Below are 24,018 nucleotides of genomic sequence, written 5' to 3'. Positions count from 1 at the left end.
GGCATTTAAAACTGAGAATAGCTAACGTATAAACCATTAACAGTTAATGTTCCCTACAACCTCTTCGTTCGATGGAATTTTAATGGCCACGTGGAAACGACGTGGACTTTGTGTCTGTCCGGGCGGGTGCTCGCTCCCGCGGCCAGCGCCAGAGCCCGGGGTGACCCCAGCTCCCACCTGAGAGCGCCCGCAGAGGCTGGAGGCCGGGCAGACCTACCCCTGGGAGTCGACCGTCTGCTTTGCGCTCAGCAGCACCCGCGACAGGGAGGAGAAGAGCCGCAGGCGCATCTGCGGGTCCCGGGCGGGCTGGAGGCAGCTCCTGAGGACGGGCACCAGGTGGGGGAGCACTTCTCCCAGCGCCGGGCCTGGAAAACACACAGCTCACGGTTCCCACGGCTCCTGCTCGTGGGACGACGCAGCCCCCACCCCGCCGCCGGGTTGGCGCCGGGTGACGGGGAGGGGCCGTGGGCACAGGGGCGGTTACGGCCCGTCCACCACCTTCCTCTCCTTTCTGGATCGAGGGTATCCCTGTAAAAGCAAACACTTAACCCCCAAATCGTGCTAATTGTTCAATACGGTGACTTTGTATTTCCTCGTGTTTTCTCAGATTCTTAAAAAAAAAAAAAGTTACAGTCAAGCAACACTTTAAAGATCAACCAAGATAAATTATTCAGAACACGTACGGTGTTTAATATTTGCCCCTACACTCGGCAGCCACCGCCCTTCCCGAGCTGCTGCTGGACAGGCGCCTGCGTGGCTTCCCTGGGACTGCGGGCCTCACACACGGGCAACGAGCCTTAGTATCTGGAAGCGCATCCAGTCGTGATCGGAATAAAGAGTCCCCGGGTGCAGACACGCGCTCGGGTTGCATGGACCCGGGTCACGGAGCGCCCTCCCCTCCAGGCAGGCCCTCTCCCAGCCACCCTGCTCACAACGTGCTTGCTCGTCCCACGGCAAGGCCCAGATGCATTGTCTCACACTCGGCGTCAAAGCTGCAAGACGGAAACGCAAGGCCGCGCATTAATCTGAGGGCAGGTGTGGGTCTGGGGGAGAAAGAGAAACAAAGCCAGAAGCAGGACGTGGCCCAGGGGCAGGACACTGCCAGCACCGGTGGGCACCGGGTCTGCTCACACCCTCTGGGGTTTGTTTTCCTTGGAGATCGCACGGAAGACGGAGCCCCGGACCTCTCACAGAAGGAGGAGGGAGCGATCTTCCGGGAAGAGACCCCGATCTCCCGAGGCCGCGTTTTCACGGAAGACAGAGCGCACGAGCCAGAGGAGAGAGGGGTTTCGGGGAGCATCTTCCGGCCCCTCCTATAAAGACACTTTCTGCTCACATGCATCATGTCCCCTCGTTGCTATCCAGGCACCAAATGCCGTTTTGAACAAGTCCAGTCTGTTGAACGTGCTCTATAAAAACAAAGTCTCCTCCAGACAGCAGGGTGTCTGTCACGGCTGACGGCGTAACGAGACACGCAAACGGGAGCGTCCTACGGGAAGAATGCCGACACCGAACAGACCCGGGGGCGCAGTGGCGTGCTCTCAGTGGGATGGCGCCGCGTGGGGTGCGGGCACCTGGCGATGAACGCCGCCCGAGCACAGCCCGTGTGAAGCAGGACGCTTCTGGACACAGGACGGAGAAACACGCCATCAACACTCTGAGAAAGCACTTGGAAAAGCGCACCGAGGCCGCGTCCCCTCTTCCTGATTGGCCGGCCTCAAGGGTGCACAGGTTTTCGGTTCCGGAGCCTTGGGACGCGGCCTCTGGCCGTTTTCTAAGCTGGGGAGGGAGCTGCTGTTCAGAGTCTAAGACCTTTTTTTTTTTTTTAAGACTCATCTTTTAAAATGAAACCTGTCCGGTGAGACCTCTACGGACGTCCCAAGGCAGGGAGAAGGCACGGGTCTGAGCGTAAGCTCTGCCTGAGGAACGTTCTTTCACCCACCCCGCGGCCCGGCGGGGAAGGGCCTGGAGACACTGGACCGCAGAGGCCCACGCCACGCGTGAGGCTCTGCACGGACACCGTGGACTGTGCGAAGAACACCCTGTGCCCAAGGCCACGATGAGCACGCCTCCGAGGCTTAACGTAAACACCGTATGCCTGGCAGACTTCCTTTTCTTTACGTTTTTGTCTACTTCGGGGGGGAGGGGCAGAGAGAGAGACACACACACAGACACACGCAAGCCGAAGCTGCTCCAGGCTCTGAGCTGTCAGCACAGAGCCCGATGTGGGGCTCGAACTCACAAACCGTGAGATCATGACCTGAGCCACCCAGGTGCCCCTGCCGGGCAGCCTTTCAAGGGCCACATTACACACTTTCGGGAGCTCACCTGCGTGGTTGACCACCACGACGAACTGCAGAAGCTCTGCTGAGTGGACGGTCCAGTCGTGGTGCGACGCGGCCAGCCACTCCACGAGGGGGCCCGCGTGCTCCCGGTACAGATCCTGGCGGCCGTCGATGTCCTGTGCCGCGGCCAGCGCGTCCATGGTCTCCTGGACCTGGAAATGCGAGTCACTGGCTGGGGAAACCCCACTCCTGAGGCTCAAAAGCCCAGGGGAGACCAATCGTCTACGTCAGAGCACGCTCTGTCACACGACGGGCTAGCACGACCCGCCGACCGCTCCACCGTTGAGGACGTGCCACACGACAGAGCCCCTGGAGCGCCCGCGGGGGCTAGGACTGCAGGGGCCCGTCTGACGGCTACTGTTCACGCCGGGTCGGCGCCATCTGGACGACAAACAACAGACTCGCATTTATGAGAGATTCAGCCGCCGTGCCCCCAGGCTGCATGCACAAGGCTTGTCCCGGGGTCCTCAGGCCCCCTGCGGTGGGAGAGCTCGATCTGCGAGGAGCAAGGGCACCTGGGGGCTGCAGGGCACTGAACTGAGAGACACAAACTATGCTTGCCCGAGGCCACCCTGTGACCAGGCCTTCCAGTGGGGACAGTGGTGACAGAGGTGACAGCGGGCCAGGGGACAGAAGATGGGCCGGCAGCCACCTCCCAGCAGCCTGTGCCTACAACCTGGCGGCTGCTCGGTTTCCTTCCCGTGGGTCCCAGGCACGTGGACTCGGCTCTTGCTAGTGTGTGTGGCTTTACGGGGACAAGCCGCGGGCTGAGGTGTGTGCCCTTTGGGAAAGCGGAAAGGGTGTCTTTAAGCGAAAGAAAACAAACTTCAGATGCCCGAGAAAGGGAGAGGAGGGCGGGGGCTTCCCGGACACGGGGCCTGTGGCTCTGTGAGCCTCCCCGGCACGCCTCCCCCGTAGGTGAGCCCCAGAGATCTGTGCACGGCTGTAGGAGGAAGACACCCCCCCCAAAAGGTCCCTGGAGCCCAAGGGGAACTGGACGTCAGTAGAGCACTTAAAGCCTAGACCCAGAGCTCAGAGAACAGAAGCAGCTCTGGAAAGCGGGCCTGTGATTAAACAGGAAACACGATGCTATTTCCTCTCTGGACGGTCAGTCACCTATGTGTTTACCACAGACGGGAGGCGAGGTTACACGCGTCCGTCTGTCTGTCTGCAGCTGTCACCCGAGACATGATGACAGGCGGCAGTTGGAGGGAACCTGAAATTCCCTGCGTCCCCGAGGCTGCCTCACGAGCAACTCATCCCACACGCCCTTCCACGCTTCCGGTCGGCCGAGCCAGGCAAGCCCAAGGCTTTGTGGATGGTGGTCCCACCTGCTCAGGGCCGAGCACCCTCCCCAGCACAAGCTCCGTGCCCCGCGCAGCCTCACCTTGTCGCCGAGGCCTGTGGCACCCCAGAGCGCCTCTGTGGTCACCAGCACCTCCAAGAGCTGTAAGCTGCACTGTCTGCAGTCTTCGCGGCCCACGGAGACCAGAGTCCGCACGCACAGCAGCAGGTGCTCCCCGTAAAGGTGCTGCCAGGAGAGCAGGGAGCACCTGAGCCAGCTCTCCCCCAGCCTGTGTGCTCCTGCCCCCTGCCGCGCCCCCAGGGCCCCCCTGCACGCCCAGCCCCGGCTCCCTCCCCGCTGCCCTTCTGCCCCCCCAGCCCCAGCCCACCGTCCCAGCCCCCTCCCCTTCTGCCCCCTCCCGCTCCTGTCTCCCCCTGCCCAGCACCCACCCACAGGACACAGCATACTCTGGTCACAGATTAGAACGCACGGGCCATAAGGAGGGCATTCTCCGACGGGAAAACTTTATGGCGTTCTTTTCCAGGGGAAACTGAACACAGCCCCGGAAAGAAATGCTTAACGGTCTCTGAGTTACGCTTAAAGAAGTTCTCATGTGTCAGCAACACATCCCCTAGAATTCACAAGGGAAAGGGATCCGCTTGCAAACACCCAGCCCCCACCAACCTGCCCCCAAAGGTAAGAGAAACAGCGGAGGGAGGTGGACACACAGCACAGTCCGAGCCCACGGCCACTGAGGCTGTGTGGGGGCGCATGGGGTTCATTCTGCTCTTCTGCTGCTGTGAGTTTCCGAGTCTTCCCACGCTACCGTTTTAACAAAAAGAAAGAAATTCCGTGGCTCGGGAAGTGCTTCCTGGTGGCCGGGGAGACAAGGGGATGCCTCGGCTGGTCCGTCCAGCCGCTCCCCTCCTGGCCTCCCAGCCTCGTCATCTGTGGGCCAGGAGCGAGTGTCCACGCGTGCTTCTGGTGCGTCCCTCCACACGTCTGCTTCACGCACTTCACAAGGGGCAGGAAGGATGGGGTTGCGGTCACGGAGCAGCGCACAGAACACGGGAAGCGTGCTCACCGTGCCGCTGGCGGGGGTGGGTCCAGAGTCCCTTCTGGGGCCCTGGGGCTCATGCACAAGTGACGTAAGCCACCAAAGTTTAAACAGAACTCACACGGGATCACAGAGAAGTGTGGTCTGTGCACGCGGCTCAGGAGCAGGACAGGACGAGGCCTTGAGGGCTGGGTGTCCAGCTACCCTGAGAAGCCAGGCTGGTGACTTTGCTCAAACCCTCACGTGCCCTACAGCCCAATTCCTTCTGGTCCCGGACTGAGAGCAAATGAGTTTCTGAGGACGTGAGTTCAGTGAATTTATTTTTCGTTGTAAATATTTACCACGGGAGACAGCGAGAGATAGCGCGTGCGAGACAGGGGAGGGGCAGAGAGAGCGAGAGAGCGAGCGAGCGAGCATCCCAAGCAGGTTCTGTGCTGTCGCGCAGAGCCTGAATCGGGGCTCGATCCCGCGAACCCGAGCGGAAATCAAGAGTCAGGCGTCTACCCGACCGAGTCCCGCAGGCCGTCCTCAGCTAACTTCTAAAGTGACCTGGACCAGATGCTTTGGGAGCGATTCCGGGAGGAGGAAGCTCCCTTCTGGAAGCGCGAGCTGTTCCATTCTGGGTGGTCCCGAGGCCGTGACTCCCATGCCAACGAGGAGTCAGTTCCCAGCGGCACCGCCCGCGGAGAACGGTCCCCACCTACCTGCCCCCCAGAGGCGGAAAGGGCGCAGGCCGCACACAGACACCCAAAGTCATGTTTTAGCCTCTGCTCCTGAAGGTGTCACCTGAGGCCACTGACTTTACTGCGAGAAAGTGCCCGGGGCTGACGTTTCGGTAACGGCACCGGCGCCCCCGCACCCCAGGTCTCCACTGGTTCAGCGGGACTGCGTGACTTTTCCTTACGCCATCAGACAATTTCCTCACCTCGAGCTCCTGTCACAAAGCAAACATTTCAAAGGGAAGGATCCGATCCCTGGGCCCGGGCCTGGACCTGGCCAGAGGCACGCACCTGCCGCGGGTCCCCTGACTCACCCCCCGCCCCCAGGCCCCACTGCTGGATGGACACGATCATTTCCACCCCTCGGCTGGCTCTTGGGAAACGGCTGCCTGGGGACGTCTGCGGGAAGCATGTGCCGTGTGTCCTGGGTCACCACAGGAGCACGAGACCCTCCCCGCCTGGGGCTGGGGGCGACAGGGCTGCGTCCGCGAGCGAAGGGGAGGAAGGTGGCTGGAGCGCGTCCAGAGGGACACTCGGCGACACGGCGCTGCCTCGGGAGGCGTCTGTGTACAAATGTCGTTGCAAAAACGACTCCTCGAAAAAGCTGGACGCTTAATCCGAACCGCGTGGACTGGTTTTCCCGTGGACGACACTGAGGCGTAAAGGTTGTATCTTCTCTGCCGTAAAACGTGGAAGGTCTGTGTTCCAACACCTGTGCGGGGGCACCTGGGGGGCTTGGTCGGTTGAGGGTCCGACTTCGGTTCCGGTTTCGCGGTCGGTGACCCCGAGCCCCGCTCTGGGCTCTGGGCTCTGCACCCTCTCTCCGCCCCTCGCTCACGCGTGCTCCCTTTCTCTCTCTCAAAACAGATAAATAAGTAAAACGCTAACAAAAAACAGAAAACTAAACATCTATGCTCCTTCTCAAACAATTTTCTGGGAAGAGAAAAGCTTCTGGCTCACACATCTATAGGGGAGTCAGAACCGTTTCCACACCCGCTTGCATACACGTGCACAATTCACGTGGATTTGCTGACTCTGTGAAAACCAGGTTTGGGAAGAGGTGAAACGTCCTAGCAGCACCAAAAGCAGGTGGAGCGGCTCACGGCCGCCTCCCGCCGACACAGTCCCGCTCCCTCCGTTTAGACGGCCTTGCACGTGGATGTGTGACCGAGCCCAGACCACCTTGTCGCCTGGGAGCGAGGCGAGAAGGGGCCGCGAGGACCAGATGAGCCCGCGCAGAGCACCCTGGTGGCCGTGCGGAAGGTGTGGCCGGGCCCCAGCCCCCCGAGCGCCCCGAGCGGGGCCCCCAGGCCGGCCAGCGGGGGGCAGGCCCTTGTCCACACAGAGGAGAGGGAGGGCAGCGCCCAGGGCTGGGGACACAGGGCTGAAGCCTGTCACCGCCGCGCACAAAGTCCTCATTTTTTCTCAACGGGAAACGATTACAAATCATTCCACACGGCTAGGCCCGAGCGCCCAGACCGCGTCGGGAGCAAAGGGGGCGGACGCCATCACCGCTTCCCAGCGCGTTAGTAAAACATCCAGGGACGCGAGCGACGCCCCGGCTCCTGGGGACGGGGTGCAGGCCACGGCGGGGCGGGGAGAGGTGCCCCCACGCCTGGCCCCGCGGCCGTCCCCGGCGTGGACGTGTCCCGCTCCGTGCTGCCCCCCACAGAGGCCGCTGGGCAGGTGGGAGGAGGCCAGCGTGCACTTCCAACATGTCTTTTTAAAAAACGTTTGTTTTCGAGAAAAGCAGAAAGAGTGCAAATGGGGGAGGCGGGAAAGAGAGGGAGACGCAGAATCCACGGCAGGATCCAGGCTCCGAGCCGTCAGCACAGAGCCTGACGTGGGGCCTAAACCCCCGAACCTTGAGATCGTGACCTGGGCCGAAGTCAGCCGCCCAACCAACCGAGCCACCCACGTACCCCCCCCAACGTGCTTAGTTTTACCATAACAGGCTACCGACTGGACAGAGCAGAACGTGGCAGCGGGCACAAGAGTCCCCAGACCCTGGCTGCCACTGTCAGGCGGAAGCGTCTGACGACTGGGACCTGACGTCATAAGCACCCGCAGCAGTGCATGCCGGGACCTCATCTGATAACCATCTGCGGCGGTGCGTCCGGCCCGGCTATAACCATTCGTGGCAGTACATCCGGGACCTGACGTCATAACCACCAGCGGCGATGCATGCTGGAACCTCATCTGATAACCATCCGCGGTGTGTCCGGTACCTCAGCTGATAACCATCGTGGGGATGCGTGGCGGCACCTGATGCACTAACCACCCGTGGAGGTGCGTGCCGGGACCTCAATTGATAACCATCCGCGGCGGTACGTCCGGACGTGACGTCACAACCACCAACGGCGGTGCGTGCTGAAAGCTCATTTGATAACCATCCGCGGCGGTGCGTCCGGCCTGGCTATAACCATTCGTGGCAGTACATCCGGGACCTGACGTCATAACGATCCGCGCGGCGATGCGTGCTGGGGCCTATCTGACAACCATCCGCGGCGGTGCGTGCCGAGAGCCTTATCTGATAACCATCCGCGGGGATGCGTCCGACCCTGACGTCACAACCATCCGCGGCGTGCGTGCCGGGACCTCACATGATAACCACCCACAGCGGTGCGTCCGGCCCCGACGTAATAATCATCTGCGATGGTGTGTGCTGAGACCTGACGCAACAACCATCTGCGACAGTACATCCGGCCCCTGATGTAATAACCATCCGCGGCAGCGCGCCCGAGACCTGACGTAATAACTAGCCGCGGCGGTCTGTGCTGGGACTTGACGCAGTAACCACCGGAATCGCTGCATCTCGGTCCTGACATCATAACCATCCGCAGCAGTGCATCCGGGACCTGACACAGGAACCATCCGCGGGGGTGCGTGCTGGGACCTCGTCTGATAACCATCTGCGGGGATGCGCCCGGCCCTGAGGTCATAACCATCCGCGGCGGTGCGTGCCGGAACCTCACGTGATAACCATCCGCAGCGGTGCGTCCGGCCCCGACGTAATAATCTGGGCGGTGTGTTCTAAGGCCTGACGCAATAACCATCCGCGGCAGTACATCCGGCCCCTGACGTCATAACCATGCGCAGCACTGCGTCTGGAACCTGACATCATAACCATCCGCGGCAGTACATCCGTGACCTGACGCAGAAACCATCCGCGGCGGTGCGTCCTGGCACCTGACACAGTAACCCCCCATGGCGGTGCGTCCTGGAACCTGACGTCATAACCATCTGCGGGGATGCACCGCGGCCGTGACGTTATAACCAGCCGCGGCACTGCTTCCGGGACCGGATCTAATAGCCGTCCGCGGCGATGCGTGGACAGTGTCGGCAGGGGGCGCCGTCCACCCCTCACGACGCGCTCCACCCGCCTCCCTTCCTACAACTTACATTTTCAGAGCCTTGACAGATGTGGGGCCGGGCCAGCTCCGTAGCGATGAGCGTCAGGTGCGGCCGGAGGGCCTCCCTAGGGCAGCCTCTGACGATGGACGCAAGGATCAGGAGGCCCGAGGGGGAGGGCGACTTCTTCAGCGCGGGCAGGACCAGCTTCAGAAACACCTCCGGGCTGACGAACGCCCCGACCAGCTCGGCAGATCGGGTGCACTGTGCGAGGAGAAGAGCCGCTGGCGGGCTGCTCCCGGCCCTCCCGCGGCTCCCTGCAGGCCTCCCGGCCCTCCCGCGGCTCCCTGCAGGCCTCCAGGCCCAGCACAGACAGCAAGGTCTGTGCCCGGCGTGTGTGCCACAGTTAGTGCCCACCGGGTCCCACACCCCTTGGCTGCTGCCGGTGACCCAAGCTTGCTTCGAACAAACAGCCACTCGCTGGCACCACCGTGCCATGGGTGCCACTGGGCAGTCAGGACAGCGGGCCCTAGGGCATCGGGAGGAGTGAAAAAAGCCGACCGCTAAAGGGCACACTGCACGATCCCATCTACACAGTATCCCCTGGTGACGGAATGGGACGACCACCAGACTGTCAGGTCACTGCTGCAGGCCCACATACGTCCGAAGTGAGGTCCACGCGGGCTGTGGCTTGGCAAGGTGGGCCAATCAGGACAAGGGAAGTAAACCTGAGGCTCGACTCGCTGCACACGGGGTGGCGCTAACCGCCAGCCGTCACACGCGGGGCCGCACCCCTGCCTGCCTTTCCCTGCAGAGCCCGTGGGCGTGACACGGCCATCAGGGCCAGGGAGGCGCCCTCCTGCCCAAGCTAGACTCTCAGGAACAAGCCCGTGGGCGGTGTCCCCCGCTCGCTGGTGGGATCGATGCGTCCAGAGCCGTCGCCTGCACGTGCTGGGAGCGCAGCTGTGGGGAGCGGCAGGCTGGAGCCTGCTGAAGAGGGACCCTACGTGTCCCCCCTCCGCGGGACCAGAAACCAGACAGGGGTTGTGCAGGGGCTGTGAACGAGGGCGCGGCTGCCGAGACCCCAGAGGATCTCAGGCGACGCGAACGTTATCTTGGCCCTCCCGTTTGGTGAAACCCACAGACCCGCGGCCTAACCAGGGCGAAGTCCACAACCCGTAGCCACAGCTTCCGTGACCGGAAGAGGCAACTCACGCTGCGGACCACGGCCCTGTCGTCGTCGGCACAGGCCCGGTGCAGGGTTCGCAGGACGACCTCCAGGTGCTGCGTGACGTGGTCCTCGGCGTGCAGCAGCAGCACCGCCAGCAGCTGCGCGGCCTTCACCCTGGTCCCCGCCACCCAGTCAGTGACATCATGACAGATGGCGGGAAGGATCTTGGAGAGGTTTCTGAAGACGAGCTCCCGACAGCCCAACCCGGGGCGGTTGTCTGCAGGTGGAAAACACAAACTGCAATTCACAAAGCACGTCTCACGACTCCTAGGGAAGGCCATTCGTCACGCTTCCCTTGTTTGAGGTGCGCCTGCAAGTCGCATTTCATTGCGAGATCGTAAAAACGCAGGCTGACTCTGAGGACGGAGATGGAGCCGCGTGGCCTCCCTTGGCTTAAAAGTTTTGTATGGCGACCGAGGTCTAAGTGACACACAACCAAGTGCACCGCGTGCCTAACCCGATGTGTTCTGACACACGGATACACCTCCGCACCAGCGCTGCAAGCAGGATGCAGCTACCCGTCGCCCCAAAGCGTCTGGCACCCCCACTCCGGACGGGGCTCCCCACTCCGCTTCCCGTCGCTGCACACGGGCCGTCTCTAAGCGGGACCGTGCGGCTCACACCGGCTTCGCCGGCTCCCGGCCCCCTTCCCCCATCCGTGTGACCCTGTGCCTTCATCCCTCTGCCTTTCCGTCACCTGCCGGGACCTCGGGCTGCTTCCCGGGCTGGCTGTGGCCAAGAAGGTTGCGTGGACGCAGCGGCCGCTCCCCGGGGGCGGGGACGACAATACTCCACCGAACGGGCAGCGGCCTCACCCCTTCCAAGGTGGCTGCGCCGCTTCGCATCCTGCCCCCTGGGCGTGTGGGGGGCCGGTGCTCAACGACAGCCACTTAGAGCGTGTGTGGAGCCTGCTGAGGTTCCCCGTTGCTTCCTAAGGACGCGGAGCAGCTTCTCGCGAGGTTGTTTGTATCTTCCGTGGTGAGGCGCTCTACAAAATCTGCCCACTAAAAAATCTGTTCTTGTATCATCGGGTTCTGAGCGTTGTTTCTGTATTCTGAATGCAGCCCTTCAATCTGTAATTTGCAAATCCTTTCCGTCTGTGGCTGTTGTTTCACTCTGTCAACAACGGCTTCCACCGAGCACAGGTCGTCGGTCTGGTGAAGCCCACTTCATCGGCTCCCCTTCCGCGCACGACGCTCCCCACGACGTGCGAGAGAACGCCCCAGCCCCGCTCACAGAGGTTTACAGGCGTAGGTGTTAACATTTAGGTGCAGGATGCAATTCAGGTTAATTTTTGAAAATCATATGAGGAATGGACCCAAATTCATACCCAATTATGTGCAAATCCAATTCTTCCAGCACCAATGCTGAAAGACCATCCTTTCTCCGCCAAATTGTCGTGGAACCTGTCAAAGATCAGCCGTCCAAGTGCGTGGGTGTCTACTTGTGGACACGTGACCCCTGCCCCGTTCCCCCCCCTCCCCCCGCACCCCCCACCTGTGGGTTGGCCCCATGCAGTCTGGAGTTCTGTGCTCTCACTCTGTAGATTGTTCTGGAAAAGGAAGCGTTAGCCTTTCAACTTTGCTCTCCGTTGTCAATGTTCTGGCTGCCCTAGGTCCTCCGTACTTCCATGTGATCTTAGAGTAACTTTGTTAATTTCCACCAAAACAGGTTCAAAGATTCTGATTAGAAGTCTGATCTTAAAAATTTTAAACTCTGTTCTCAAACGATTCCAAAAGTAGAAGAGGAAGGAAAACTTTCAAATTCATTCTGTGAAGCCAGTACCGCCCTGATACCCAAACCAGACAAAGACACCACACAAAAAAAGAGAACTATAGGCCAGTATCCCTCATGAACACAGGTGCAAAAGTCCTCAACAGAATATTAGCCAGCCGAATCTAACAGTACATTAAAAAACTCACTCACCACAATCAAGTAGAAAGGATTCCCGGACTGCAAGCATGGTTCAACATTCAAAAATCAATCAACGTGATACATTCCCTTAATAAAAGGACAGGTAAGAACCACATGATCATTTCAATAGATGCAGAAAAAACTTTTGACAAAGTACAACATCCATTCGAGATAAAAACCCTCAACAAAGTGGAAATAGAAGGAACAAACCGCAACATAATAAAGGCCATATATGAAAACCCCAGGGAACATCATACTCCATGTGAAAAAAACCGAGAGCTTTTCCCTAAGGCCAGGAACTAGACAAGGACGTCCACCCTCACCACTGTTGTTCAACACGGTACCGGAAGTCCTAGCCTCAGCAATCAGACAACACAAAGGAATCAAAGGTATCCAGATTAGTAAAGAAGAAGTAAAATTTTCACTATTTGCAGATGACATGATATTATATATGGGAAACTGGAAAGACACCACCAAAAAAAACCCTGCTGGAACTGATACATGAATTCAGTAAAGTTGCAGGATACAAACTCAATGTATAGGAATGTGTTGCGTTTCTATACACCAATAATGAAACAGCAGAAAGAAAAATTAAGAAAACAATCCCATTTACAATTGCTCCAAAATACTAAGACACCCAGGAATAAACCTAACCAAGAAGGTAAAAGACCTTGTATCTGAAAACTATAAAACATTAACGAAAAAAACTGAAAAGGACACAAGGAAATGCAAAGACATTCCATGCTCATGGATTGAAAGAACAAATATTGTTTTAATGTCCATACTACCCAAAGCGATCTACAGATTGAAGATTTTATTAAGTATTCTTGAGACCCAACATAGAGCCCAAACTCACAACCCCTAGATCAAGAGTCGCACACTCCACTGACCGAGCCAGCCAGGGGCCCCAGCAATCTACACAGTTAATGCAATCCTATCAAGATACCAACAGTATTTTTCACAGAGCTAGAACAAACAGTCCTAAAATTTGTATGGAACCACAAAAGACCGCGACTAACCAAAGCCATCTTGAAAAACCAAAACAAAGCTGGAGGCATCACAATTCTGGACCTCAAGCTGTATTACGAAGCTATAGTGATCACAGCAGTATGGGATTGGCACAAAAACAGACACGCAGATCAACAGAACAGAAGAGAGAACCCAGAAATGAACCCACGATTATATGGTCGATTCATCCTCGACGAAGCAGAAGAAAATATCCAGTGTGAAAAAGACGCTTCAACAAATGGTGCTGGGGAAACTGGACCACGTTCTTACACTATGCATAAAAATAAACTCAAAATGGATTAAAGACCTAAAAATACTATAGTAGAACACAGGCACACAGGCAGTAACTTCTTTGACATTGGCTGTCCGTAGCCACTTTTTCCTAGATATGTCTCCTGAGTCCATGGAAATAAATTACTGAGACTATATCAAAATAAAAAGCTTCTAAACGGTGAAGGAAACAATCAACAAAACTAAAAGGCAGCCTATGGAATGGGAGAAGATATTTGCAAATGACATATCTGATAAAGGGTTAATATCCAAAACATATAAAAAAAAAACCATATACAAGTCAACATCAAAAAACCAAACAATCCAATTAAAAAAGGAGCAGAAGACATGAACAGGCACTTCTCCAAGGACGACATCCAGATGCCAACAGACTCGTGAGAAAGTGCTCGTCATCAATGATCATCAGGGAAATTACACATCAAAACTACAACGAGGTACCACCTCACAGAACAGCTAAAATCAACAACACAAGAAACAGCCAGTGTTGGCGAGGATAGAGAAAGGGGAACTCTCACGCACTGTTGGTCGGAATGCAAACTGGGGCAGCCACTCTGGAAAACACTACGGAGGTTCCTCAAAAATTAAAAATAGAACTTACTCTACGATTCAGTAATTGCGCAAGAACACTAATTCAAAGGGGCACATGCCCCCCACGTTACAGCAGCGCAATCAACAACGGCCAAGCTGTAAAGCAGCCCCAGTGTCCACCGACTGATGAACGGACACAGAAGATGTGGCGTCTGTGCAATGGAGTATTATTCAGCCATAAAGAAGAATGAGATCTTGCCCTTTGCAACCACACGGATAGATCTAGGGAGTATTGTGCTAAGAAGGTGAGTCGGTCAGAAAAAGACAAATACCAGATGACTTCACTCTTGTAGAATTTAAGAAAACAAAACAAAAAAATGAACAAAGGCAAAAAAGAGAGGGGGGGGGGCAAACTGAAACAGACTCCTAACCGGAGAACACACGGCTGGTCACCAGAGGGGGGGTGGGGGATGGGGAACAGGCGACGGGGATAAGGACGCAGCTGTGATGGGCAGCAGGTGGTGTGTGCAGTGTGAATCACTACTCTGTACGCCTAAGAACGTTACGCTGCACGGTAACTAACCGGAATTCAAACGAAAACTTCACGAGAATTCAAAACTCTCGAGGCAGAAAGGAAACTGAGATCAAAGTGCAAAGGCTGTGTTTTAGGAAAAGCAACAGTATGCGCCGTGAGGCCCCATTTCCAGGTCTTCCCGGTTACTTTTCTGTGCTCGTGCCGTATTAGGAGATTAGTTCCACGCGACTCCTTGTTGGCTGTTGAAGTGAGCCTGCTGTAATTTTGCCAACGACAAATAAACAAGGAATACCTTTCTTCCTACTGATGCATCCAGTGTGGGAAGCCTGTCGGATGAGGGGACGTGAAGCAGGGTGGCAGGTGACAAGGGGCCACGAGGCATTTTCGCAGAAACACGGGGCCTCACTACATCTGTGTTCTGAAGCCTACCTTCCTGTGCTGGTTAATGGAGCAGAAGTGACCACACTCTTCCGGACCAGGGGTCCAGGAGCCACATGTGGCGTGCTGCCTCCTCCTGTAGATTGAGTGACAGCGGGGACGCGGCTGCGCCTGCTCATTTACTGTTGTCTAGGGCCGCTGTGACATCACCACGGCAAGCGGACCGGCTGTGGCACACACGTGGCCTCCCGAGCCTGATCTACCGACCGTGTGGTCTTTCACAGGAAGAGTTGGCTGAACCCCATTCCAGACTCTAGAATTGCAATTTCCAGCCTGGTAGCTGCTAACCAACATGGCTGTTTGAAGTCTGTTAGGCTTAAATGAATTAAAATCCAGTTTCTCGGTCCCCGAAGAACATTTCAAGGGCTCAGTAGCCGCCCACAGCTGGGCGGCTGCTGTCCCGGATGGCAGAGAACACCCCGTTTCGGTACAGTCCTCGTGCTCAGTGCTGGGCTGCAAGACGCGAGGAGAACCCGGGCTGTGGTCTCAAGCAGCAGATGGAACAGAGCACCGTCATCTACGGACCGATCCTTGGCGTCCTCGATTTGCAAAACGAAACAGCCAGTCGAGTAGCTGGGGAGGATGAACCAGGCGGCCCCGGGGGGATGGCCAGGGACACAAAATGCACCTGCTACCCCTGGCCCCAGAAACCAGGGCACACGCCTCTGTGCCTGGCTGTTCCCGGCGCTCTGGGACACATGCTCTCCCCACGGCACATGCAGGGCCGCTCTGGACACGCAGGTCCTCGTGGTGTGCTGTGTGCTCTCCAGCCCCAGGGCCATGGGCGGCTCCCGTCCGGTGGCTCTGCGAGCACCTGTGGGTGCAGGCATTCTAATCCCGGGAGAGCCTCTGGGTCTGGGGGCACAGGTGGTGTGTCCTTTCCTTACATTTAGGGCCAGGCTGTGCTTAGACAGAGACAGGGATACAGTGAGGCACATTCAAACAGCTGGCACCTAGAAGCTTCCATAGCTGTCATCTCCAAAACGATCACTTTGGCGGAAGTAAACCCTCCCACTCCCTCTGGGTGTGCGCACCCCCGTGTGGCCTCCTGGAGAATATATAAATGAAGTAAACAGGATGTGAGGGAGAAACGGGCCTGGGCGAGTGGCAGCCTGTGGCCGGGGCGGCCCCGGACCTGGCTCTACCCTCAGAGCGCCCACGTCCCAGATGTTCAACTCAGACCTGACCCCAAACTACAGCCCCTCCAGCAGTCTGCCGTCAGGGTGCTGGGCCTCCCCGGCACCTGCGTCCTCGGGTGCCGCGGCTCCAGAGTCCCATCACGCGAGGGCCATCCCCGCAGACCGAGCCCTGAGCGGGGCAAGAGGCCGTCGAGCCACCATATTCTGCACCGTGGGGCGGGAGCCCCCGGTACATGCTCACTGGACCCACCAACAGCCTGCTAACCCTGACACGCCTTGCGGGCTTCGCGGCGCTGCCGAGCTGCGATCTACCTGCCTTGGAAGCTACTCGCGGCCCTGTGCTCGGAGGGGCTCCCCCCAGTGGTACCCCAGCCCACAGCTGCTGGCCGCCAGCCCCTCCCCTGCCCCGAGTCAGCTTTCCCCGCCTACCCTTCCACCTTTTCTAGAGGGCTCATGTGACCGAGCCCGTTCACTAAACACGACGTTTCTGAGTCATTCATGTCGTAGCACACGTCAGAACACTCCTCTTCGTGGCCAGGCGCTGCTCCACGGTGGCAGCAGACACGACTTGTGGACACGGGAACCAGCTGGTGGACCCTGGGTGCTCCCACTTTGGGGCTGTTATAAACGATGCTGCTGTGAACACGCACGTCCGTGTCTTGTCGAGCATTCTCCTGGGCTGGGACGGTGGAGTCACGTGATCGCGTGGGAAGTGCAGGTTCATCTGGGTTGGGACAGCGGGGTCACATGGCAACTGCGTGTTTAACACTTGAAGACGCTCCCAAACTTTTCCAAAGCAGCGGCACCATTTTTCACCTTTGCACCGGCACCGCGTGAGGCTTCTCTTTCCCCATGTTGCGATTACTGTTGACTTAGGAAACCACGCGAGGTCAGCGTTCCTGTTTGTCCTGGAATCCGGGGAAGCGCCCCGAGGCCTGAGTGATCGACTCATGTCCAGAGTCCAGACTGCAGCTCAGCCGCTATCTTCTCATCTTGTCCCTGAAAAGTCCCGGGCATGCCGAGGCAGCTCAAGCGGACAGAGGGCGGCCGGCGTGCTGGCTCGGCCCCACAGAACCAGCCGCCGTTACCAGCCTTGCTCAACCTTACAGCAAGCAGGCCAGACACTCGTACAGCCAATTTGTTTTCATAATTGAAACAGAATTAACCGACGGCCACAGACAATTGCTTCACCTCGCTAGAAACCAAACGTGAAGGTCAGGAGTAACACGGCAACCTCGTGTCACCTCCGGGGGCGACACCGTAAAGGTGGGCTGCGAAGGAGGGTCAGAGCCAGCGGGGTGTCAAGTCTGTGCGCACTGGAGGCAGACAGGCTCTGGGAGTGGTGACCTCTGGGTCTGAGGTCAAAGTTCAAATCCTGGCTCAAAGCGCAGGTGTTCTGTCTTCCCTGTAGGTGTCCTTGATTCATCCCGAGGTTGTTTTTCCCACCAGCTGACCTGGGGCTTTAAAACCGGGCTGGGTGGGTGCCCGGGGGCTGCCAGGCCTGTGGGTGATGCCCCTGGTGCAGACGCAGCAGCCAAGACCCATCCTGGGGGAGGGAGGGGTGCGGTCTGCAAATGGGCAGAGCGCCCCCCACCGTGCTGGAGTTTTAACTCAAGGAGGGGTCGACACAAAGCCTTGACTAAGCTGGGCCAGAAGCACGCAGAACGTTAAGTCTGCTTAGTTTTTGCACCATCAGGCAAAGTGCAACTTAATTGTGGGCAGAAAAACAGCTCAGCGGCTTTTTAAAGCGCGTATCTAAGTGTGCCGCCAGGTCTGCCCTGAACGCGTGTGGGTTTATGAGGCACCACAAACAGGCAGGGTGACACTCGGGCTTCTGCACGAGGTTCCCGTGGACGCGGCTCAGAGTCGACCAGAGACCGTCCCTCCTCAAGAAGTGCAGGGGGCGGCGGTCAGCGGGAAGGCTGGGGAGGGTCACCAAGGACACACACGTGTGTCCTAAGCCCCAACCTGGCTCAGGCGGGTGCCGGTCCTGACTCCCTGCCCGTGGACCAGCCGCTCCCTGCTTTGGGCCTGGGCGCCTCACCTCCGATAAGGAGAAAACCAGGTTCGCCCAGCCTTCTGAGCAGTGGGACCCCGCCCGTGTCCCAGAGCCCCTGCTCCCCCGCACCCAAGGCTCCAAGTGGCTGTGCTGTGCGCCACGGACCCTCGCTCGGTTGCACACGGTGCAAACCCGCCCCCGCCCCCCAGGCCCGCCCGTCTCTCCTCCACACAGTGAGACTTTCCTGACCACTGCCACCTCTCCAGATACCTGGACAAAACAGGCATGCAGAGCAGGTCTGAGCTCTGCAAAGAACACGAAAACCCTGAAGGGCGTCACCGTGAAAGCGCTCACGTTACAATGGTGTTTATTCAAACGGAACTCTACTTATTTCTAAGCCGGGGAAAAACCAACTCTGTTCTCTCTTGCGTCAAAAGGTCTGGCAAGCCGGTCACTGTCACGAGGAAATGCCTTCCTCTTCGCTCAAGCGGCACCAAGGACAGCAGTGTTCACAGGAGAAAAATTTCCAGGAGAAGGGACTCCGGAAGCCACGGTTCGAGGGCGCGACGGATGGGCGCGTCCTCTGCAAGCACGAACCTGCACTTCTTGGTTCAGTGAGCGGCTGACTCCGGGACGTAGCGGGGTTCTAAAAGTGGAGATTTATTTCTGTGCTGCAACAGGACACTTGCGTTTGTCAAGCTAATGGCAAACCGTGTGGTGACGAGGACGGCCCATGCTACGCACACCTGGTCCGAACCCCGATGTGACAGGACGCAGGTCCCTCGGCAGTGAGCTGTGCGCCTCCTCAAATCCGTCCGTCCGCTCACGGAAGCACGGGGTCAGGGACAGCGAGAGGCCCGTGAGCAGGAGGGGGTCTCCTTCTGCGAGTCAGAGTGAGGGGAGCAGGCCCCGCCAGGGCCACCGGCCACGGGCAAGCTGGGGACTCCAAAGGCAGTCCGGCCAGAGAGAAGGGGCGCAGGACACAGAGCCGACAGAGGCCCGTGCCCAGAACGTGTGAGGAATCCTCACAACTCGACAGTAAGACAACCAACAACCCAATTTAACCCGGACGACGGATCTGGGCACTCGACCCAAGAAGACACGTGGATGAGCACGGGGCGTGAGGGCACGACAGATGCTGAAGTCAGATTAGAGCCACGACACGCCCAGGAGGACGGCCAAACAGCAGACCCAATGCCACAGCATGTGCTGACCAGGACCAACAGCGACCTGCCCCCTGCAGGTGGGACGCAGACACGCAGCTGAGAGACAGAGAGACACAGAGAGAGAGAGAAAAAGAGACTGAGAGAAACAGAGAGAGAGAGAGACACACACAGACTGAGAGACACAGAGAGACAGAGGGTGAGAGAGATACAGAGAGACACGGAGACAGAGACAGAGAAAGAGACTGAAACAGAGAGAGAAACACAGAGAGATTGAGAGACAGAGACACAGAGAGAGACAGAGAGACACAAAGACTGAGAGACAGAGACACAGAGAAACAGAGACACAGAGACAGAGAGAGACTGAGACAGACACAGAAAGATAGAGACACAGAGAGAGACGCACAGACACAGACTGAGAGACAGAAAGAGAGCGAGGGACAGACAGACAGACAGAATGGCAGCACCCACTCCCTGGGGCTGAACCGAGAGAGAACGTAGTTCATGCAGAGACCCGGATGCAGTGCTCAGACAGGCCTTAATCGAAATCACCCAAACCCAGAAATGACCTAAACATCCTGGCTCCAGCTGTAGGTAAACTGAGGCACGTCCACAGAAGGAGATGCTCCCCGAGGCAGGAAGGTAGGCCCCCACCCTAGGGAGCCTTCTGTGGGAAGGGTGAACGTGCAAACGGAAATGATCTCACGGCCGTGTCACGAGTCGAGGGGAGGCAGGTGGCAGGGCCTGGGGTGGCTCGTGAAATCTGATGTATGAAATGGTGTAAAAAAAAAAAAACAAAAACCACTTAAAACTTAGATTTGAAAGTCTAATTACAAAGAAGTAATTTTAGGAGAAAAACGCTAACAATCTAACAAAATCTAGTGCTCATACCGCTAACCACGATTGGAATTTGTTCCAAACTCGTTCCGGTGCGACTGAAGCAAGCCTCTGGAAGGTGGCTGTCTCGGAGCCTGAGAGCCACCAGTCTGCGTGCCCCTGAGCCCTGCGTGACCCGGGAGATGACCCAGCACTGCGCCCACACCGGACAAAATGTCCCTGCAGCGGGAGGATGGCCCCGCGTGCACGCGGGTAGCCGGGGGAGGGGGGGGCAGGGCGACAGGCTGACCACTCCTGGGCGGAGACCCATGTGACACGTGGGGAGCTGTCGGCCGAGAACCTCAGGTTTGCCCAGGGCCGGGGAGGGAGGCGTCCCGACCTCACGTCCCAGGGCGGTCGTCATTTCCCGTCCGCGGTGAGAAGCCGGCCGGGACGGCCCGTCGGCAAGCGGAGTGTGGTCTCCCGCCGGGCCAAGTGGCGAGATGCTGCCTCCAGGCAGCGGAGGGCAGGAAGGCCCCTTCGGAGCTCGGCTTCCTTCACAGGAGACGAGGGCGCGTTGAAAAATAAAATCACAGCGAGCTTTACGTCGAAGGCCCACACTTTAAAAAGACGCCGTGCTGTCAAACTTTCCTGAGGCAGAAAAACCCCGCCAGCCGCTGAAGTTGGCCCTTCCTGCAGCCTGTGTCATCTCCCCCGTACCAGCCGAGCACACACCGGAAGGGGTCACGGGGCTGGGAGCCTGGGGGGCTGGGGGGCAGCTCCCGAGCCAGCCCCGGAGCCCCCGTCGTGGCAGGTGTCCGCGCGGCCCTCACGCCGCGGGCTCCTCGTGGCCGCTATCGACCGACCGCGCATCTTTACCACCGTGGCCCTCGCCAGCGTTGTGTTTGAAGGAGACGCGCTGCAGACAGACCGCAGCAGGAAATGCTGCGTCCCCGGCGGAAAGTGCTGCTCGGCACGTGGGTCCTTGGGGCAGGGAGGAGGGACGGCTCCGGGGGTGGCTCCGCCCGGCCTGGCTCTTGTGCCCGGGACGCGCCGACGACGACACGTGTGTGCTCGCGGTGTGGCAGGGAACCGCAGGGAGGCTGTGGGGGCGCCTCTGTTCTGAGCGCGCCCCTGGCCCGGGCCCTGCTCCTCCCCTGTAACTGCATTTTGGGTGCAGTTCACAGGTTCTCTTGTAAAGTGACGGCACCGCCTGCTTCCACGATTCCTGCCACGGCCAGCAGCCGCCGCCCACGGCTTCGTGGCCTGATGTATCCCCAACACCCGCAGCGGGCCCAGAGGGGAAGGCCCCGGAGGGGTCCCGGGCCGGGTCTCCGGCACGCTCTACTGTGCGGGCCCGCACCCCAGCCCCGCCACAGAACCCCTCACCCGCCCGGGCGGCCCACACTCACCTGGCGAGGGGTGGTGGGCTGGAGGGGGCGAGGCGAAGTCCAGCTTATCTTTGAGGTCGTCTTCGTTCTCCCTCTGCCACTGCAGGCCCACCTTCTCCCAGAGGCTGGCGGCCGCGAGCCTGCGGGACAACATACGCGTCAGGCGGGCGTGCGGAAGGCCGGAGCCACGTCTGCCCCCGAGGGCGCTGGGAACTCCGAGGGCTTCTGACGGCTCTGCTCACGGTGCTAAACCCAGATGGACTCCTTGACGTGCCCGAAGCACCGGGAACTCTCGACTATTTAAAAGCCGCAGATGCGTCCCGTGGGACACACGATCCCACAGCAAGCAGGACAGAGGGGACGAGGCGGGCTCCAGGAGGGACTCCGCAGCAGACACAGCACCGCTGCTGTAAGTGACAACTTCGGAGGGGCCCCTGACGGTCCCGGAAACACGGGGACCCGCACCCGGCCGGCCCGGGCCTCGCCCAGAGCGGCGGCCACCAGCATGAGCTCCGTACTTACGCGATCTCAGGGATGTCGTCCTCGAGGTTGCTAAGCAACAGCGGGATCAGCTTGTGGAAGAAGGAGTAGCGGTCCCGCAGGTCCAGCAGCCAGCCCCCCACCACACAAGTCACCGCCTGCCGCACCTGCACGCAAAGAAAGTGTGGGGGGGGGGAAGGGCTTCAGCCGGGCACAGGACGTGCAGAGGGAACCTGCCACGCAGACCCTGCAGCGAGCTCGGGCGCTGCCATCCTGGCCCGACGCCCGCCTGGGGTCCCAGAGCGGCTCTGCCGTCCACACCGCGGGCTGGCGGAGGAGACGCCAGGACCGCCCCATCTCGTGGGCGTGAGCCCGCGTCTCCCGGGCTCTGGCCTGGTCCTCTGCTGGCTGCAGCAGGTCCCACGGGTCTCGCCGGCAGGGCCTTCGGTGTGGGAACCCCCCAGGGCTGGGCGCTGTCTCACCGCGGGTATTCAAATGGGCCGTGGGCGAGCCCCCGCGAAACGTCAGCCTGCAGAGGCCACACCGCCGAGGCCTCAGGCCCCGGAGCACGAGGGCCTCCTGAGGAGGCCAACAGGGGGCCCCTGGTTCTGGCCGTGTGCCAAGGCGGCCTGCAGGCCTCTGCCCACTTCGCCCGCCACCGGGAAGAAACGAGGTGCCTGAGGCCCAGCTCCCTCAGGACAGAGCCCGGGGCGGGGACTCAGCCAGCCTGGTGTCGTGGGAGGAGAGCAGGGTGGGCTGAGCCCCAGCCTGCGCCCGATCCTGGGGAGCGCGGGAGCGCCACCGCCCCCCTCCGAGGGCTGTGTTACCCCGGGCAGGCGGCCAGGGTACGTGCCCACCGCTGGCTGGGGCTGCGCTTGCGGGGGCCCCCCGGCGGGTGTGCCGTAGCAGTGACGCCCCGCCGCTCATAGGTCGGGGGACCAACACGGGCAGCCCACGCTCACGTCTAGGTACCTGCACCGGGAGTGGGCCCTGCGGCCGCCGACCTCCCTGAAACTCACTCTCCCTTCTCCACGATGGGAGGACAGGACGCTGGCTCCCGGCCAGGGAGGAAAGCACCTGGGGCAGGGCTCGACGCACAGGAGGGCCAGGCGCCTGGCTCACTAACCCCAGCGGCCCGTGGGTGTAATCAGGGCCGACCAAGGGAGGGGCAGCTGGGGCTCCGAGCTACTGTTGAACTTCTCGTGAAATTATTAACAGTCAAAACTGCAGCTAAGGATCCCGGAGAATCTGAGACGTTCTCCCAACGACCAGGGGCCCCAGTACCTACAAACGGACACCCACAGCCGCCCACGCCGACTGTGCCGCCCAGGACAGAAGTGGCATAGAGCAATCTTTCCGCGAGGTCCTCCTGCGTGACCCTGGGGCCCCGAGGGACCCCTGAGGAATCAGCGTGCCTCAGGGCAAAAGCACGAGCAGCAGGCGAGACCCCCGAAGCTCAGCCAACGCCTTGAGCTGGTGGCGCCCGAGAGCCTGTCTGACGAGGGCCTAGCTGCCACCCTGCTGGGTGCCCGAACACGGGGAGCGACTGGGGCCTCTGCAGGATGGCAGGCGCTCGGGACCACCAGACTCCAGGGGGCCGGCCCCTGCAGCGAAGGCGTGTCCCGGCCGCTGGGGGTCAGGGACCTGCCGGGACCCTCCGGAGACCGTCCTGCTGCGCTCTCCCGACAGTCACTGCAATGTCCCCCAAGATCCAGGCATTGTGCAGGTTGGAGACTTCAGGTGTCTCCCCTCGTGAGCTGGGAGAGCCCGAGGGCCGGCCTCCCCCAGCCTCCAGCTGCTGTCGCCAGAAACCTGCCGATCCCCATCATCACGAGACAAATTACCCCTTTCGGCTCAGGAAAACGGCACTGAGCAGAGTTGCCAAGTAACAGTTTGACTGAGCAGGAAATCTTTCAACTAAAGGAGAAAAAGCAGAATGAACCGAGAGGTCTTCCTCTCCGAGTCAGGCTGCAGACCGGCGGGGGGCTGGGCCAGAGAGACCGGGCACCGACAGCCAAGGGGGAAGAGCCGTGTACTTAACACAGCCTGTGAACACGGAAGAGAACGTCCCACTCTCCTTCAACTGGAGCGTCTCAGGGACCCAGTGAACCGCCCGGCTCTTGTAAGGAGCCCGTTGACTTCCGAACCCTGCTCTCAGCAGAGGCTAGTAAGGCCGACTCCTCAGCAGACTGGCACTCGTCATCCCACCAGACTCGAAAGCAGTTGGAGGAAGTCACCCTTCCCTGGAGCTTGAGCAGTTCACGCTTGGGGGCTGGGGGTCTTTCTGTCCAGGGCCTGAGTGTAATTCACTGTCTCACGCGAAATCGT

At 59.4% G+C, this 24,018-nt stretch overlaps 1 protein-coding gene across 2 annotated transcripts in view; it reads right to left on the bottom strand.

Annotated features, from left to right (window-relative positions):
• The window catches only part of DNAAF5 (dynein axonemal assembly factor 5), a 48,049-nt gene that overhangs the window by 15,822 nt on the left and 8,209 nt on the right, over window positions 1–24,018 (bottom strand). The window contains exons 3-9 of one of the 2 annotated variants that reach the window (XM_045460698.1): window positions 21,733–21,857; window positions 21,232–21,350; window positions 9,973–10,205; window positions 8,809–9,021; window positions 3,733–3,876; window positions 2,329–2,497; window positions 218–365 (exon numbers count right to left, since the gene is read on the bottom strand). In XM_045460698.1, coding sequence (XP_045316654.1) covers window positions 218–365; window positions 2,329–2,497; window positions 3,733–3,876; window positions 8,809–9,021; window positions 9,973–10,205; window positions 21,232–21,350; window positions 21,733–21,857 — 1,151 coding nt within the window. The remainder of the gene's footprint in view (window positions 1–217; window positions 366–2,328; window positions 2,498–3,732; window positions 3,877–8,808; window positions 9,022–9,972; window positions 10,206–21,231; window positions 21,351–21,732; window positions 21,858–24,018) is intronic. The other variant, XM_045460699.1, reaches the window with a different exon arrangement.

This window comes from Leopardus geoffroyi, chromosome E3, assembly GCF_018350155.1.
Source record: "Leopardus geoffroyi isolate Oge1 chromosome E3, O.geoffroyi_Oge1_pat1.0, whole genome shotgun sequence".
NCBI lineage: Eukaryota > Metazoa > Chordata > Mammalia > Carnivora > Felidae > Leopardus > Leopardus geoffroyi.
This window is presented reverse-complemented; position numbering and strand designations above follow the sequence as displayed.